This window comes from Hypanus sabinus, chromosome 9 (genome assembly GCF_030144855.1).
Source record: "Hypanus sabinus isolate sHypSab1 chromosome 9, sHypSab1.hap1, whole genome shotgun sequence".
Lineage (NCBI taxonomy): Eukaryota > Metazoa > Chordata > Chondrichthyes > Myliobatiformes > Dasyatidae > Hypanus > Hypanus sabinus.
This window is the reverse complement of record NC_082714.1, coordinates 92,275,212-92,291,302: the sequence shown is the minus strand read 5'-3', so window position 1 is coordinate 92,291,302 and position 16,091 is coordinate 92,275,212. Positions and strand designations below refer to the sequence as shown.

General features: G+C 44.4%; 1 protein-coding gene across 2 annotated transcripts in view; it reads right to left on the bottom strand.

The window, feature by feature from the left end:
• Nucleotides 1-5,028: 5,028 nt before the first annotated feature.
• The window catches only part of rfx5 (regulatory factor X, 5), a 43,681-nt gene continuing 32,618 nt past the window's right edge, over nucleotides 5,029-16,091 (bottom strand). For both annotated transcript variants that reach the window (XM_059980217.1, XM_059980218.1), the window contains one exon: nucleotides 5,029-12,408. In XM_059980217.1, coding sequence (XP_059836200.1) covers nucleotides 11,518-12,408 — 891 coding nt within the window. In that variant the 3' untranslated portion in view covers nucleotides 5,029-11,517. The remainder of the gene's footprint in view (nucleotides 12,409-16,091) is intronic.

Genomic DNA, 16,091 nt, shown 5'->3' with positions numbered 1-16,091 from the left:
TTTGGCAGTCAAGGTGAAGGATAATCCAAAGAGCTTCTACAGGTATATTAAGAGCAAAAGGATAATAAGAAATAAAATTGGTCCTCTTGAAGATCAGAGTGGTTGGCTATGTATGGAACCAAATGAAATGGAGGAGATCTTAAATGGGGTTTTTGCATCTGTATTTACTAAGGAAACTGGCATGGAGTCAATGGAAATGAGGCAAACAGGTAGTGAGGTCATGGAACCTATACAGATTGAAGAGGAGGAGGTGTTTGCTATCATGAGGCAAATCGTAGTAGATAAATCCCCAGGACCTGACAGGGTATTCCCTCGGGCCTTGAAGGAGACTAGTGTTGAAATTGCAGGGGCCCTGGCAGATATATTTAAAATGTCAGTATCTACGGGTGAGGTGCCAGTGGATTGGAGGATAGCTCATGTTGTTCCGTTGTTTCAAAAAGGCTCTAAAAGAAATCCAGGAAATTATAGGCCGGTAAGTTTGACCTTGATAGAAGGTAAATTATTGAAAGGAGTACTAAGAGATAGGATCTACAAATATTTAGATAGACAGGGACTTATTAGGGAGAGTCAACATGGCTTTGTGTGTGGTAGGTCATGTTTAACAAATCTATTAGAGTTTTTCAAGGAGGTTACAAGGAAAGTGAATGAAGGGAAGACAGTGGATGTTGTCTACATGGACTTCAGTAAGGCCTTTGACAAGGTCCCGCATGGGAGGTTAGTTAGAAAGATTCAGTCGCAAGGTACACATGGTGAGGTAGTAAACTGGATGAGACATTGGCTCAATGGGAGAAATCAGTGGTAGTGGAGGATTGCTTCTCTGAGTGGAGGCCTGTGACTAGTGGTGTTCCACAGGGATCAGTGCTGGGTCCATTGTTATTTTTCATCTATATCAATGATCTGGATGATAATGTGGTAAATTGGATCAGCAAAATTGTTGATGATACAAAGATTGAAGGTGTAGTGGACTGTGATGAAGGTTTTCAAAGCTTGCAAAGAGATCTGGACCAGCTGGAAAAATGGGCTGAAAAATGGCAGATGCAGTTTAATACAGACAAGTATGAGGTATTGCACTTTGGAAGGAAAAACCAAGGTAGAACATACGAGGTAAATGGTAGGGCACTGACGAGTGCAGTAGAACAGAGGGATCTGGGAATACAGATACATAATTCCCTAAAAGTGGCATCACAGGTAGATTGGGTAGCAAAGAGAGCTTTTGGTACATTGGCCTTTATAAATCAAAGTATTAAGTATAAGAGTTGGAATGTTATGGTGAGGTTTTATAAAGCATTGGTGAGGCTGAATTTGGAGCATTGTGGGCAGTTTTGGCCACCGAATTACAGGAAGGATATTAATAAGGTTGAAAGAGTGCAGAGAAGGTTTACAGGGATGTTGCTGGGACTTGAGAATCTGAGTTACAGGTTGAATAGGTTAGGACTTTATTCCCTGGAGCATAGAAGAATGAGGGGTCATTTGATAGAGGTATATAAAATTATGATGGGTATAGATAGAGTGAATGCAAGCAGGCTTTTTCCACTGAGGCGAGGGGAGAAAAATACCAGAGCACATGAGTTAAGGGTGAAGGGGGAAAAGTTTAAAGGGAACGTGGGGGGGGGGGGGCTTCTTCACACAGAGTGTGGAATGAGCTGCCAGATAAAGTTGTAAATGCGGGCTCACTTTTAACATTTAAGGAAAACTTGGACAGGTACATGGATGAGAGATGTATGGAGGGATATGGGCCAGGTACAGGTCAGTGGGTCTAGGCATAAAAATGGTTTGGCACAGCAAAGAAGGGCCAAAAGGCCTGTTTCTGTGCTGTAATGTTCTATGGTTCCATAGTTCTATGTGATTTTTCAATTTTCATTCTAAATACATAATATTCATAGTATGAATGTTATGAAAAAAATACTTAAAAGTATCGCAAACACCAGAAAATCTGCAGACACTAGTAAACCAAGCAACACACACAAAATGCTGGACGAACTCAGCATGTCAAGCAACATCCATAGAGAGGAATGAATAGCTGACATTTCGGACCAAGATTAATTATGTTCACTGGTAAAGCAGGCTGTTTTCCATATGCACTGGGCCTGTCCACGACTCTCTGCAGTTTGTTGTGGTCTCAGGCAGAGCAGTTGTCACGCTAAGTTATGATGCACTCAGACAGAATGTTTTCATTGGTGTATCAGTTAGAAACAGTGAAGGTCAAAGGGGACATTTCCTTAGCCTCCTGAGGAAGTAGGGGCACTGGTGAGCTTTCTTCTCTGCGGTGTCTGCAATAGCCTGATAGGTGACAATACATGGAATCAGGTGAGGATTGATGAGATGAGGTTGGAGAGTGGATGATAAGCAGATCATTCAGACCCTAGCAAATTTCCACAGATGTACAGTGGAGAGCATTCTAGCTGGTGGCATCACCATCCAGTATGGAGGGGCCACTGCACAGGGTCAGAAAAAGCTGCAGAAAATTGCAAACATCAAAGACATCTTCAAAAGGCAACATCCATCATGAAGGATCACCGAGGACATGTCCTCTTCTCATTACTACCATCAAGGAGGAGGTACAGGATCCTGAAGACACACAATGTTTTAGGAACAACTTCTTCACCTCCATCATCAGATTTCTGAAAGGTCCACAGGTGTGGGTTGTCTGAAAGTGGAAAATTCAAGCCAACTACAATAGAGCCCCACCGCCAACCCACCTCTTCCCCCCCCCCACCCATTTCAGCTTTCTGCAGAAGCCACTCTCTTGGTGATTCCCCAGTCTGCCTGTCCCTCCCCACCCAATCTTTCCCACTCCTTGGGCACCTGGCCCTGCAATGTCAGACAAGACCATAAGACATAGGAGCAGAATTAGGCCATTCAGCTAATCTTTTCCTAACCAACACTCATCCCTACACTTCCTACCTTGCCATCTATACACCCCTTCCAGGTGAGGCGGAAATTCATGCTGGTTCATGTTTATTGGCTTTGGTGCTCAGGATGTGGCCTCAGCATTGGTGAGCCCAGGCATGGACATAGGCAAACTCTTTCCCAAATGCCTGCACTCCGTCAACAATGTGGATGTCCTAGCTGTCAGCTATTGTAATTCCCCTCCCTATTCACACACCAACCTGTTTGCTGTTGGCCCGGGTAAGGCTGAACGCAACCTAGAGGAATAATCACCTCATTTTGGGTCATCTGCAGTTTCAGGTCACCTGCTCAGAAACACAAGGAATTCTGCAGATGCTAGAATCCTTGAGTCACACACACACAAAATGCTGGAGGAACTCAGCAGGTCAGACAGCATCTCTAGAGAGGAAAAAAAAATCAATGTTTTAGGCCAAGACCCTTCATCAAGACTGGAAAGGAAGGGTGCAGAAGCCAGAAGAAGGAGGTGGGGAGAGGGGAAGGAGGACAAGCTGGTTGGTGATCAGTTATACCAGGTGAGGGTGAAGGAGGGTGGGTGGGTGGGGGGAGTGGGGAAACTGGAAGGGAACAGGTGGAAGAGGTAAAGGTTTGAAGGAGAAGACAGAGGACTATGGAAGAAAGGGAAGGTGGAGGGAGGTAATAGGCAGGTGAGGAGAACAAGTGAGAGGGAAACCTGAATGGCGAATGGAAAAAGAGAGGAGAGAGGGTGAAGAAATTATTGGACTTTGGAGAAATCAATATTCATAACATCAGGTTGGAGGCTACTCTGACAATATGAGGTGTTGCTCCTACAACCTAAGTTTGGCCTCATCATGGCAGTAGAGACTGACATGTCGGAATGGGAATGGAAAGTCACCTTGAATTGGGTGGCCACCAGGAGATCCTGCCTTTGTAGTGGATAGACCCAAAGATACTTAAACGGTCTCCCAACCTGTGTTGGGTCTCACCAGTGTAAAGAAGGCCACACCAGGAGCTCTCTCACTGCTCCCCCTCTGTGATCTTCGCTGCTCTATGCTTGACCCGACTATGTGAACTGGTGCTCAAAATAATCACGTTGAATGGCCTCTCTTCAGTAAGATGTCAGTGCATTTGGATGCAGCGCCAACCAAAGGAGTTTCTGTTGTTTTTAAATGTCTGTTTTATGATTGCAGGACAATGCTGGACATTAAGAACCCCAGATACTGTAGGTCTACTCCATCAGTGAGCTGCCCATTGGTGGAGGAGCTAGAAGACCTGGATTTGGTGCAGACTGTGTAATTGCCTGCTACAGGAAGACATCAGAGTCAGTGTGTGGTGTATAGTCTAACAGCGAGTAATTGTCTTGGGCATTTTTCTTGGGATCACAAGACCTAGTTGGACATGGGTAATGTAAAATACTGCAAGTCCGAATCTCATGTTTATTGGTGAGACAGATGGCAGGGGAGCTGCATAGCCTCAGTTGTAGCAAGGACTAGGCCTCAAGCTGTGGGTTTGCCTATTTCAGTATACAAGGAGAAGAGACGTCAAAATCGATGTGGTGTAGCAACTATGCTGGGTTGGGGTCTGGCCCCGACCATAGTGCTGCCCTCCTGTGTTCACTCAGTGAGAGACAAGCTGGATTTTGTGCACATGCATCTGCCGGCTGCTGAGAACTGCCTGTTCTTGCCAGTAACACCCATTCACCATCAATTTACAGGACAAATCACTCAAGGACTTGGGATATATATATTTGTGTGACTATATGTCTACTGCTATCATATATGTACCTTGTGCTGTGTATGACTGTTGGTAGTGTGTTTGCACCTTGGTCCTGGAGTAATGCTGGTTTGTTAGGCCGTTTTCGTGGGTTGAGATGCATGTTTGAATGATAATTAATATTGAACTTGAAATCCATTTTCAAGTGCAGCTATTTTGTGTTTCTGCTGGTTAATGTTCCACTGACTCTCTCCCTCCTTCTTTCAATGGTGCTGGTTGGTTTGACTTGTCCATAGCCTTACCATTATTTCGCAAAGATTGATATGATCGTAACTACTCATGGACCGTTTGTCCCACTCCCATCAGGGACGAGGCTATGTAGCAACCACATCAGGATCAAAAATCAGTTACTTTCTCTGAGCAGTAAGGCTGATCAACACTTCCACCATTACTTTATTATTTCCTGTCAATCACCTTATGTACATACAGGCACTTCTGTGCCTAGTCACTTTATGGATGTACAATTAATCCATGTACGTAAGCTATCTTATATATTTACAATATAGTTATTTTTATTATTATTATTGTGGTCCCCACCACCCAGGAAATGGCCTCTTGGTAAGGAAATACTGAAGCCTGAAGGCGCACACTCAGCAATTCAGGAACAGCTTTTTCCCTTCTGTTATCCACTTTCTGAATGAACATTGAACCCATGAACACTATCTCATTGTTTTATTTGGGTTTTTTGCACTACTTATTTTAACTATAGTGCTGTTGTAAATTAATTTCATGACAAATGCTGATAACATGATTCTGACTCTTACTGTGTTTTTTTTTTACCAGATCCAGAGTAACAATTATTTTGTTCGTTCACACTTGTGTACTGGAAATAGCATTAAACAATCTTTAATTTTGAATTAATTCACCGAGTCTTGCCCTACCAGCGATATTCCCTCTCCCATATCCACTGCTACTGAAAACTAATGGTCCCAGACCTGAAATGTTCATGCGTTCTCTTTCCATAGATGCTGCCCGACCTACTGAGCATATTCAACAACTTGTGTTTACGGTGACTCCATACAGCTCTAGGAGGGAACATTTTCTTGCTCTGCAATCCCAAAAGAGCTGGATGTACACATCAAACAGGCTGTTTGCTATCAACTTATTTACATTTTAACATCATTATGTTATATAGTTCAGTAAATAAAATTCTCTCAGAACATAGACAAAATTGTTAAGAGACCAGACAGTTGTTGTCACTTCAGCAGGTTTTTGGTTGATGAGAATAATTATTGTCCTAAATACAGGCAAACTTGGAGGGCAACAAACTTTCTAAGAAATCAAAGGGAGCCTCCTTCCCCGAGAATCATGGAAAAATCTCCCAGTATTTTAATTCCCAAGTTTCCCAACCCCACAAATTTTCTCTGATCACTCCAGCTATCAGACGATTTAAGAAGGTAGGTATGAACTCCCAACATTTGGTAGTCCAGCTTTTCTGTACTTTTCACATCTCCTATGGCTGAACTGATTGAAAGCTCAACTTCAGTGTCATAAATCATGCTGAGATTTTCCTCTGTGCTTAGCTGGCTACTAGTCCTACTTTCCTCACCCTGGCACAGAATCGCACCAACTCACAACTTCTCTTTCTCCAGTTCTCAAATTCAAGGTCTCCACATTCTTACAACTCCGGCCTTTGGAGGAATCCTCATTGTACCATTGTTTCACTGGTGATGGCTGTGTCCAAATCCCAAGTTATAGAATTCCTTCCCTTAAAAAACCCCCTCCCTCCCTCCTTCTCTTCTCACAGAAAGAAACTTCTTTCAACATCAGACCCATTTCCCTTTTGTGACTCAGTGCAACACCTACTGGAACTTCTACTGTAGAAAAGGCACTACATCAATGCAAATACTTGAAGTAAATTTATATCCTTTGCATATTTAGGTGAATCACACTTTCTAGCAGTTGAGTGCTGGTCATTTCTGTCCATTGTGCGTCTGATATTATAGCTGTTTTCTTACTAATATTACCTGACTATTGGGCATCGCCCAGGAATTACTGTTAGCAACATATAGGAAAGCAAAGAAGCAGAGGCGTCAAGCGATCACAGACATTCACTTTGTTCCATCCATCATTCCTCCAACTTTCCCAGCGACAGAAAGAAGCTGAGTTTTCTTATTCCGGGGATGCTGCAGGTGCTCACTTCAGAACCCCACTCCCACACAGATTGTCTCTGAATCCCTCTCGTCAATCACCAGGCTCCAGACTGTCACATGACCGCATGCCATCTCTGTGACCTGACGGCGCACATATGTTGCACTGGTTGTGCTGAGACGAATTGAGAAGAACACACACCTCAAAAGCCATATAACTTTGTTGGATTGGTGACAAATGATAAAGGATTTGCACTTCCATTATACCTTTTTCACTGCCAGGATTCTCCAAATAGCAATGAAGATAATTTTAAAGCACTTCATGCAACTTGCTGCATTGGCCAAAAGTCCAATCTGACCTCTGGGATTTTCACTCCAGTGAGGAAATTCAGTCAGGGTCTTATGCTCCTGACTGCTAGGATGGGATCCCCTATGCTTTACAATAATCATTAGTTGGCAAGATTTTCCAAATTAACTTCACCATGGACAGTCCCAAGCCTGGCTGCAAATGGAGGGTTGGAACCCCATCCCATTAAAAACCCAGAGCTACAGAGTAAACACCAGAAGAAGCTCCAAAGACCTCATCGCTGGGAGAGGAAGGATCAATGAAGATGTGCTACACCTTGAGTGACAGAGGTGATGGGCTTAAGAAGATTACCTCAGTTGGACAGATGCAAGAGGGTGGTGTCCAGTGGTAATGGAATCATAGCAAGGGAGAACTAGAATTTAACACCGCTGCCACAAAGGTCTTGATCACAGAGGCAAGTAGAAACTGTTTCCAGAGTATCATGGGACAAAAATCAAAGACAGCTTTTAAGCAAACGGGAAGGAAGATGAGGAGAATTTTAATACAAATTACAGTCTGGAATGTGCTGCCTAAAATGCCATGAACCAGACTGAATGGGAGCCTTCAGAAGGAAACTAGATAACCACTCATGGGCAAAACTCAAGCAGAAGGAAAATTAAACTCTTTCAGAAACCAGCATAGGCATAATGGGACAGAGAGCTTCCAAACTACAACTTCCATTTCAATTACACTTTTACAAGCGAAAAATTAGCATTTCTGAAATTATTGCATCAAAGGTCCTAGAACTGGGGAGGTTTAGGGCAATATTGAAATAAATCCAGCCAGTGTTTTAAACAATTCAAAATGCATTTTCTAGGTTGAGTAAAAGTCATTGGGTATATTTAGGGCAGAGGTAATTAGGTTTTTGATTAATTGAAGCGTCAAAGGTTATGGTGAAAAAGCAGAATAGGATAGACAGAATCATGATAGAATGACAGAGCAACTTGATGGGCTGAACAGCCTAATTCTGCTCCCTCGTCCTAAGGTCCAAATGTTAAATTCCAAACACTCCATTTGAAATATATTAACCTGCTACTCCACTAACTTGAGGGGGAGAGAGGGGAAAAAGGAAGAAAGAGACAAATACCTTTTTGTACCTTTGTACACCATTTAAAAATACACACATTGAAAGCACTATTACACCTACAATAATATTTGGTTATAGTGCTCTGTAGTTGTATCATGTCTGAATTTGGTAATATCTCACTAATTTTCTTCAGTTCTTTGGGTTCAGGCACTGATATATAAATAAAATAGTTCAATTTCTATAGACAATTTCTCATCCTTCACATCTGAAGGGCAAATTTCTAAGCCCAGTCATGTTAAAGGCAGCCCATTTACACAGCTCTGAGACTGCAATGTGATGACCAGCTCGTCTCTTTTTATGGAGAAGGGGTTTGAACTGGTGAAGGGTCTCCAGTTCCACAGGCATCAGGCTGGGCTGAGATGAGCAGAATTACTTTACCCCCAAGCTGCAGTCTGACTCCTGCTCCCTTGAAAGGGCGATGGAATCAGATCCGCGGGGCCTCTCTGGGGTTGAATACTTGAGAAAAAACCAATTGCTGGGCTCTGAAGAGGAAGAGAACAGGGAAGGGAGTGGGATCAAACACAGGCTTGTTGTACTGTTCCATCCCTTGAACTTTCCCCAGCCTGCTCAGGCAATTGGGAATCACCCAGGAAACCAATTTATTGTGTGTGTGTGTGTGTGTTTGCGCGCAAAGGCAGGGGGGGAGAGGGGGGAGGGGAGAATGAGAATCCACTAGGATCCAGGGTCTACTATCTGGATCGATGCTTGTTCATTGACAATGTTACAACAGAGGACTGAATACAAAGAATGTCAGTCCAATATAGTGAACCAACAGTGACAAGGTGGGAAACAGTTTCAACAAAATATACTTGAACAGTTCAGGAAAAGTGACTTGGAATAAGTCACCCCTGATGTGACTTGGAGTAAGTCCGCAAAATCTGCAGGGAAACAGAAACAAGAGGTTCTGCTCATGCTGGAGGAATTCAGCAGGTCAGGCAGCATCGAATGGAGAAAATAGCCAGGATTCCCTTCATTTATTTGGAACACGATGCTGCTTCTTTGGGACAGGAGACTGTTGCCGAACAGTTTCTAACGTGCATGGTCATTAGACACACCATGCTTGAGCGAAAATAAGTTTTAAAATAGCGTCAGTTTTTTTTTGCGATCTTTGGACACGGAGCTCGAAAAAAGCAACAAAACAGACCTTTAACATTGTAAACCAGTGGGATGTTGTTTTGTCTTCCGCTCGCTGTGAAAATGGGGGACACCTCCCTTGCCAGGGAGAGGGAGAACCTGTGGTGTGTCAATGTCGGATGAAATGCGAAGCCTTTGGGGTAACTTTGGTCTGTGTTTTTGCTATTGCTTAGCACACGCTTGTGCTCAGTGATGGAACTGTTGAGCTTTTTTTTGTTGGTGGGGGAGGGGGGATCGTTGCTTGCTGCCGCTTATGTGCAGGAGGGGGAGCTGGGGACTTCTGGGTTCTCACGTTTTAACTGTCGTTCATCCTTTGGGCCACTTCTCTGTTTTCGTGGATGTTTGCAATGAAAAAGCATTTCAGGATGTAATATACATTTCTCTGACATTAACTTGGACCTTTGAACCATTGAAGTGCTTGTGCTCTAAAAGCAGTGATTTTCCTCACTGATAGTTGGTGACATTAAGAGTAAGAACAGATTTACTCACTGCAGTTTCAAGTGTTCAGACTTGGAGATGCTAAAAACGGCAGAGAGTGAAAATCACTACTTCAACAAGTTAGAAACTACGAAGAATTTGAAAGTATCGACAATCATCTTGGATGTTACAATGAAAATGAAGATGTGGAGGATGCAATCATTCACAGCATTGTATGAAGGCAGTCCATCATCTACACTAGGAGTCTGTGCTGATTTTGTTCATAGGCAGTCAAAAGAATGCGATGCAGATGAATTTTCCCATCGATAAGTATTAGGAAATATTACAGTTTTCATAGCACCTGATGAGGGGACTCAGCCTGCAACATCGACTGTTTATTTCTCTCCATAGATGCCGTCTGAGTTGCTGAATTCTTCCAACATTTTATGTGTGTTACAACAGAACACCCTGTCTCCTTGTGATCATATATGGACAGGAGGCAAGTCCCTGCTTCCCTCTGCACCATCCCTAGAAAACTTCTTTCCAGTCCTGAAGAAGGGTCTCAGCCCAAAACATTGACTGTGTGAACATTTTCATGAATTTCACCAGACCTGCTGAGTTCCTCAGCGTTTTAAGTGTATTGCTCTGGATTTCCAGCATCTGCAGAATTTCTTATGTTTAAACAAAAAGCAATGGCAGAGACTGAAAGAGCAGGGGGTCAGCAGCTGTTAGAGAGGTTGAAGCAGTAGCAAGCACCACTTTTGGCATAGGTCAAAAGACTGGCAGGATAACACAAGAGAAATACCTTGCCAAAGTTATATGAGCATCAACACGGTAACTGTGGTGAACAGGGATGGCAAGATCAATTAAAATCGATTTGGCTGCAGTAGATGATGACACAGATCCGCTGTCAATCAGCCTGGAGGCCACACCAGGGTTGACACTGGACACTTAAATAAGATCATGCAACTCTCCTGCAGTCACTGAACTTTGTCAGAATAATTTGTTTGCTTCTACCCATGAAAGACACTGCAGTTTTGTAACATGTATTTTCCACAGTGCACTGAGGCTTTTATCAATTCAATGCCTTTATTTCAACTCTACGAGTAAATACCTTGCTTGAGGAATGATAGATTTATTTAGATATACAGCACTGAATTGGCCCTCTGGTCCTTCAAGGCAACCCTAGCCTAATCAAAGGACAATTTGCAATGGCCAATTAACTAACTAGTCCATCTCAGGACTGTAGGGGGAGACCAGAGCACCCGAAGGAAATACGCACATTCCACGGAAGGACATACAGACTCCCTACAGAATTGAACTCCGAATTCTGCCGCCCCAAGCTGTTTATAGCATCGTGCAACTGTGGTGCCCAGCATAATGTCAATTCTGCCATCCGCCCCCTTCACCTTCAACTCAACTGAAACACTGACAGACACCCTGGGAATGATTAGTCAATATTGTCTCTCCCCACACAAAATAAGCATTAAGAGGAAATAATTTTAACATAGATTTCTCATTTTTGGAACCATTAACACGTGTATCTGTCAAATATTAAACAGTTAATCAGTTTTTAAACAGAACAGCATGTAGAAAAGTAGACTGAGTTCACAAATCATCAGGTCCCTCCAAGAGTGGGGTAGGAGAGGAAGAGGCTTTAAATTCCTTACTGGGTGATGTTGAGCAGGCAAAATAGTCCCGTAGAGTAACTGTGGAACTAAGTAGCGTGCGTGTAACTTGTAGATACGATACCCCCATTCCCCCACCTTCCCGGTGCTCACTTCTGCTCACCCAGTCAAGCCTTACTGAGGGCGAGCGGCCGCCGCCAGTGAGTCCTGGGGGTCCTGTGCGTCACTGTTTCTGCTCACAGAGTCCCGGCAAGCCAGACTGGGCAGTGGCCTGATCACAGAGGTCTGGCGCACTCCCAGCTCCACGAGCCCACAGTTAGTCCTTAGCTGACTGGGGACTAGGGGTGAGGGTGAGGTTCTCTCTGGCAGTTTCATAGTGTTATCCACGGGCGAGGTGACTGGCAGAGGGGCTGTGGTATTGGCACCTGTGCCCAGTTTGGTGTGACGTGTGCTCTCTAGCAGGCAGGCTGCAGGCATGTCTGTGGTGATGGCCATCCCGCCAGGATCCCCCTTCCCTTCAGACGCCTTTCGAGGACGGCCCCTTCTCTTCTTGGAGGGTTGCCTGTCTTCAGAGGCTGGCATCAAACTTGCCGGGCGTTTCCGCGGTGAGGAGCTGGCCGGCGGGCTTTTTGGCTGGTCAGGCCAGTGCTTTCCATCCTTAGGCTTGCTGCTGACAGGACCCTTGCCAATGGACAGGTCGAGTAAGCTGGCACAGGGGGTCACCTCTGGCGCAGGACCCGGGAGGATGACAGCAACCTTCTTCAGCATTGGCACACTTCCCGCAGCCATGATCCCTGTGCTGCTGGCCCCTGGTGGCAGAGTGAGTGGCACGGGAGGTGGGATGGCACCCATACGGACGGGCAAGGCAGAGGGGGCGACGCAGGGACCAATACTGGCAGTCGGAATTGTAAGCAGTTTCTTGGCCTGTGCCTTAGGACGAATGGGGGCGAAGCGATTTATCACACTGTCGACATCAGCTGTGCTGATCTGCTTTCCACGACTGGCTGGCAGCCCGTCTTCCTTCCCACTCTGGACACTCGGCGCTGCCCCCTTGGAAACCTCCGTCTGCAAGATTGAAACAAATAGGAAATTCAGTTCAGAAATGCAATGGGCTGAAAGCTCAGAGTGCGCCACACAGGTCAATCAGCTAGGAGCAGAATTAGGTCATCTGGCCTAACAAGTCTGCTCTGCCATTTCATCATGGCTGATCCATTTTCCCTCTCAGCCCTGTCTCCTTCCCATATCCCTCCATGCCCTGACTAATCAAGAATGCATCAACTTGAGCCTAAGATACACCCAATGACTTGGCTTCCAGAGCCACCTGTGGCAGTGAATTCCACAGATTCACCACTCTCTGGCTACAGAAATTCCTTTTCATGTGTGTTCTTAAAGGACACCACTCTGTTCCTCAACAATGTCAGCACTTCCTATCTTAGATAAAGGGCCCAAAACTGCTCACAATACTCAAGTGAGACCTCACCAGTGCTTTATATAAAGTCTCAACACTACATCTTTGCTTTTATATTCTAGTCCCCTTGAAATGGATGATAACATTGCATCTGCCTTCCTCACCACTGACTCAACCTGCAAATTAACTTTTAGGGAATCCTGCACAAGGACTCCCAAGTCCCTTTGCACCTCAGTTTTTTGTATTTTCTCTCCATTTAGAAAATAATCAATCCTTTAATTTCTTCTACACACTTTCTTCCATACACTTCCTAACACTGTATTTCATCTGCCACTTTGCTCATTCTCCTAATCCAAGTCCTTCGGTAGTCTCTCAAAACTACCTGCCCCTCCACCTATCTTCATATCACCTGCAAACTTCACAACGAAGCCATCAATTCCATCATCCAAACCCTTGACATATAACGCAATAAGAATTGGTCCCAACACAGACCCCTGTGAAACACCATTAGGTACTGGCAACCAGTCAGAAAAGGCACCCTTTATTCCCACTTTCTGCTTCCTGCCACTGCTTTATCAATGCTCGAATCCTTCCTGTAATACCATGGGCTCATAGCTTGTTAAGCAGCCTCATGTGTGGTACCTTGTCAAAGACCTTCTGAAAATCCAAGTACACATCAACCGATTCTCCTGAGGTCTGACTGACTGACTTAAAGTTTTCTTCCTTCTGTCTCTCTCTCTTCATGAAGCATGGAGTGACATTTGTAATTTTTCTGTCTTCTGGAACCATTCTAGAATCTAGTAATTCTTGAAAGATCATTACTAATGCCTCCACAATCTTTTCAGCCACCTCTTTCTGAACTCTGGGGTGTTCACCACCTGGTCCTGGTGACTTATCCACCTTTGGACCTTTGAGTTTCCCAAGAACCTTCTGCTTCTCCTTCTCAAATTGCAGAGTGTATTCTAACATATAATGATCTCTTTCCCTTAAGGGTTCTTTTACCTTAAGCTCTCTAATCAATTCTGGTTCATTTCACAACACCAGGTCCAGATTAGCTGATCCCCTAGTGGGCTCAACCATAAAGTCATCTCGTAGCCACTAGAAATTCCCCCTCCTGGAATCCTGCACCAACCTGATTTTCCCAATCTACCTGCATATTGAAATTCCCTATGACTATTGTAACATTGCCCTTTTGGCATGCATTTACTATCTCCCACTGTAATTTGTAGGCCACAACCTTTCTACTGTTTGGGGGTTCTGTAAACAACCATCAGGGTCTTTCTACCCTTGCAGTTCCTTAGCTCTATCCACAATGATTCACCACCTTCCAACCCTGTCACCTCGTTGATTTCATTTTTTACCATCAGAGAAACACCACCCCTCTGCCTTCCTGCTTGTCCTTTTGGAACAGTGTACATACTTGGACGTTAAGCTCCCAGCTGTAATTTTCTTTCAGTGATTCAGTGATGCCTATAACATACCTGCCAATCTGTAACTATGCTACAAGTTCATCTACTTTATTCAGTACACTGCATGCATTCAGATACAACACCTTCAGTCCTGTACTCACCCTTTTCAATTTTGTCCTCCTTTTACATTGCAACTCATCTTTTTGACTGCAATTCTGCCCATTCAACAGCCTCTCCTCACTGCACATTGCCTCCGTAAACCAGCTACCTCACCCTCAGTACTATCACCTGCCTTTCCTATGATATTTCTTGCATTGAAATGTACGCAGCTCAGGACACTACTCACACCATGCTCAACCTTTTGAATTCTAACTTTATCTGAGGTCTTACCAACATCTGCCTCCACAACCTCTACCCTAACTGTTCTGGCATCCTAGTTCCCACCCCCTGGCAACTCTAGATTAAACCCCACCATGCAGCATTAACAAAATTTACTGCTAGGATATTATTCCCCTCCAGTTCAGGTGCAAACCATCCCTTCTGTACTGGCCCCACTTTCTATTAAAGAGAACCCAATGTTCCAAAAATCTTTTGCCTTCCCTCCTACATCAATTCTTCAGCCACATATTAAACTGTATAATCTTCCAAGTTCTGGCCTCACTAGCACGTGGCACAGGTAGCAATCCTGAAATCACAGCCCTGGAGGTCCTGCCCTTTAACTTAGCACCTAACTCACTGAACTCTCCAACTCGTCACTTGTCCTACCCAACTTCTGGCTGCTCACCCTCCCACTTAAGAATGCTGAGGGCTCCATCTGAGATATCCCTGACCCTGGCATCCAGGAGGCAACATACCATCCAGGAATCTTATTCTCATCTGTCCGTTCCCCTAACTAACAAATCCCCTATCACCACAGCACAACTTTTCTCCCCCCCTTCCTTTCTGAGTCATAGAGGCAGACTCAATGCCAGAGACTCGCCCACTGTCAGTTTCCCGTCACATTCCGACAAAAGTGACTGAAGTGATATACCTATTGTTGAGGGGGATGGCCACAGGGTTACTCTGCGCTGTCTCCTTAACCCCTTTCCCCTTCCTGACTGTCACCCAGCTTCCTGTGTCCAGCACCTTGGGTGTAACTACCTCTCTACATGTCCTATCTATCAGCCTCCCGAATGATCTGGAATTCATCCAATTCCAGCTTCAAAGCCTTAAAGCGGATTTGTAGAGGCTGTAGCTGGAGGCACTTCTCGCAGTTGCATCCATCAGGGACACTGGGGGTCTCCCTACCTTCCCACATCCTGCAAGAGGAGCATTTCACTATCCTGCTATCCTAGCTGAGCACATACAAAGAAGAGAATGAGAAGAAAACGAGCATTTCATTCCTTTGCTTTCTCTGAGTGAAGTTTCTCTTCATTGAAGCCTCAAAGAGCTAAAGTCTTAAGATTACAATGGCCACTGCGTTTCCCTCTGCCTTCCTTTGATTTGCTCTTACTAATCAACCCCAAATGCCGACTGGTCACTAGTCAAGGCTCTATTACATTGCTGCATCTCATATTGAAAACATCCATGGTCACAGGTGGGGTACCGGAAGATTGCAGGATAGCTAATGTTGCTCAATTGCTTAAGAAAGGCTCTAAGAATAAGCCATGAAATTATTAGCTGATGAGCCTTACATCAGTAGTGAAAAAGTTATTGGAAGGTATTCTAAGGGACCAGATATACAAGCACTTGGTCTAGGCAGGGAATGATAAGGGTCAGTCAACATGGCTCTGTCCATGGTAAGTCGTGTCCAACCCACCTTATTGAACTTTTCAAGGAAGTTACTGTGAAAGTTGATTAAGGCAAGGCAGTGGATGTTACCTACATGGACATTTGACAAGGTCCTGCATAGAAGGTTGGTTAAGAAGGTTCAGTCACTTGGCGTTCAAGAT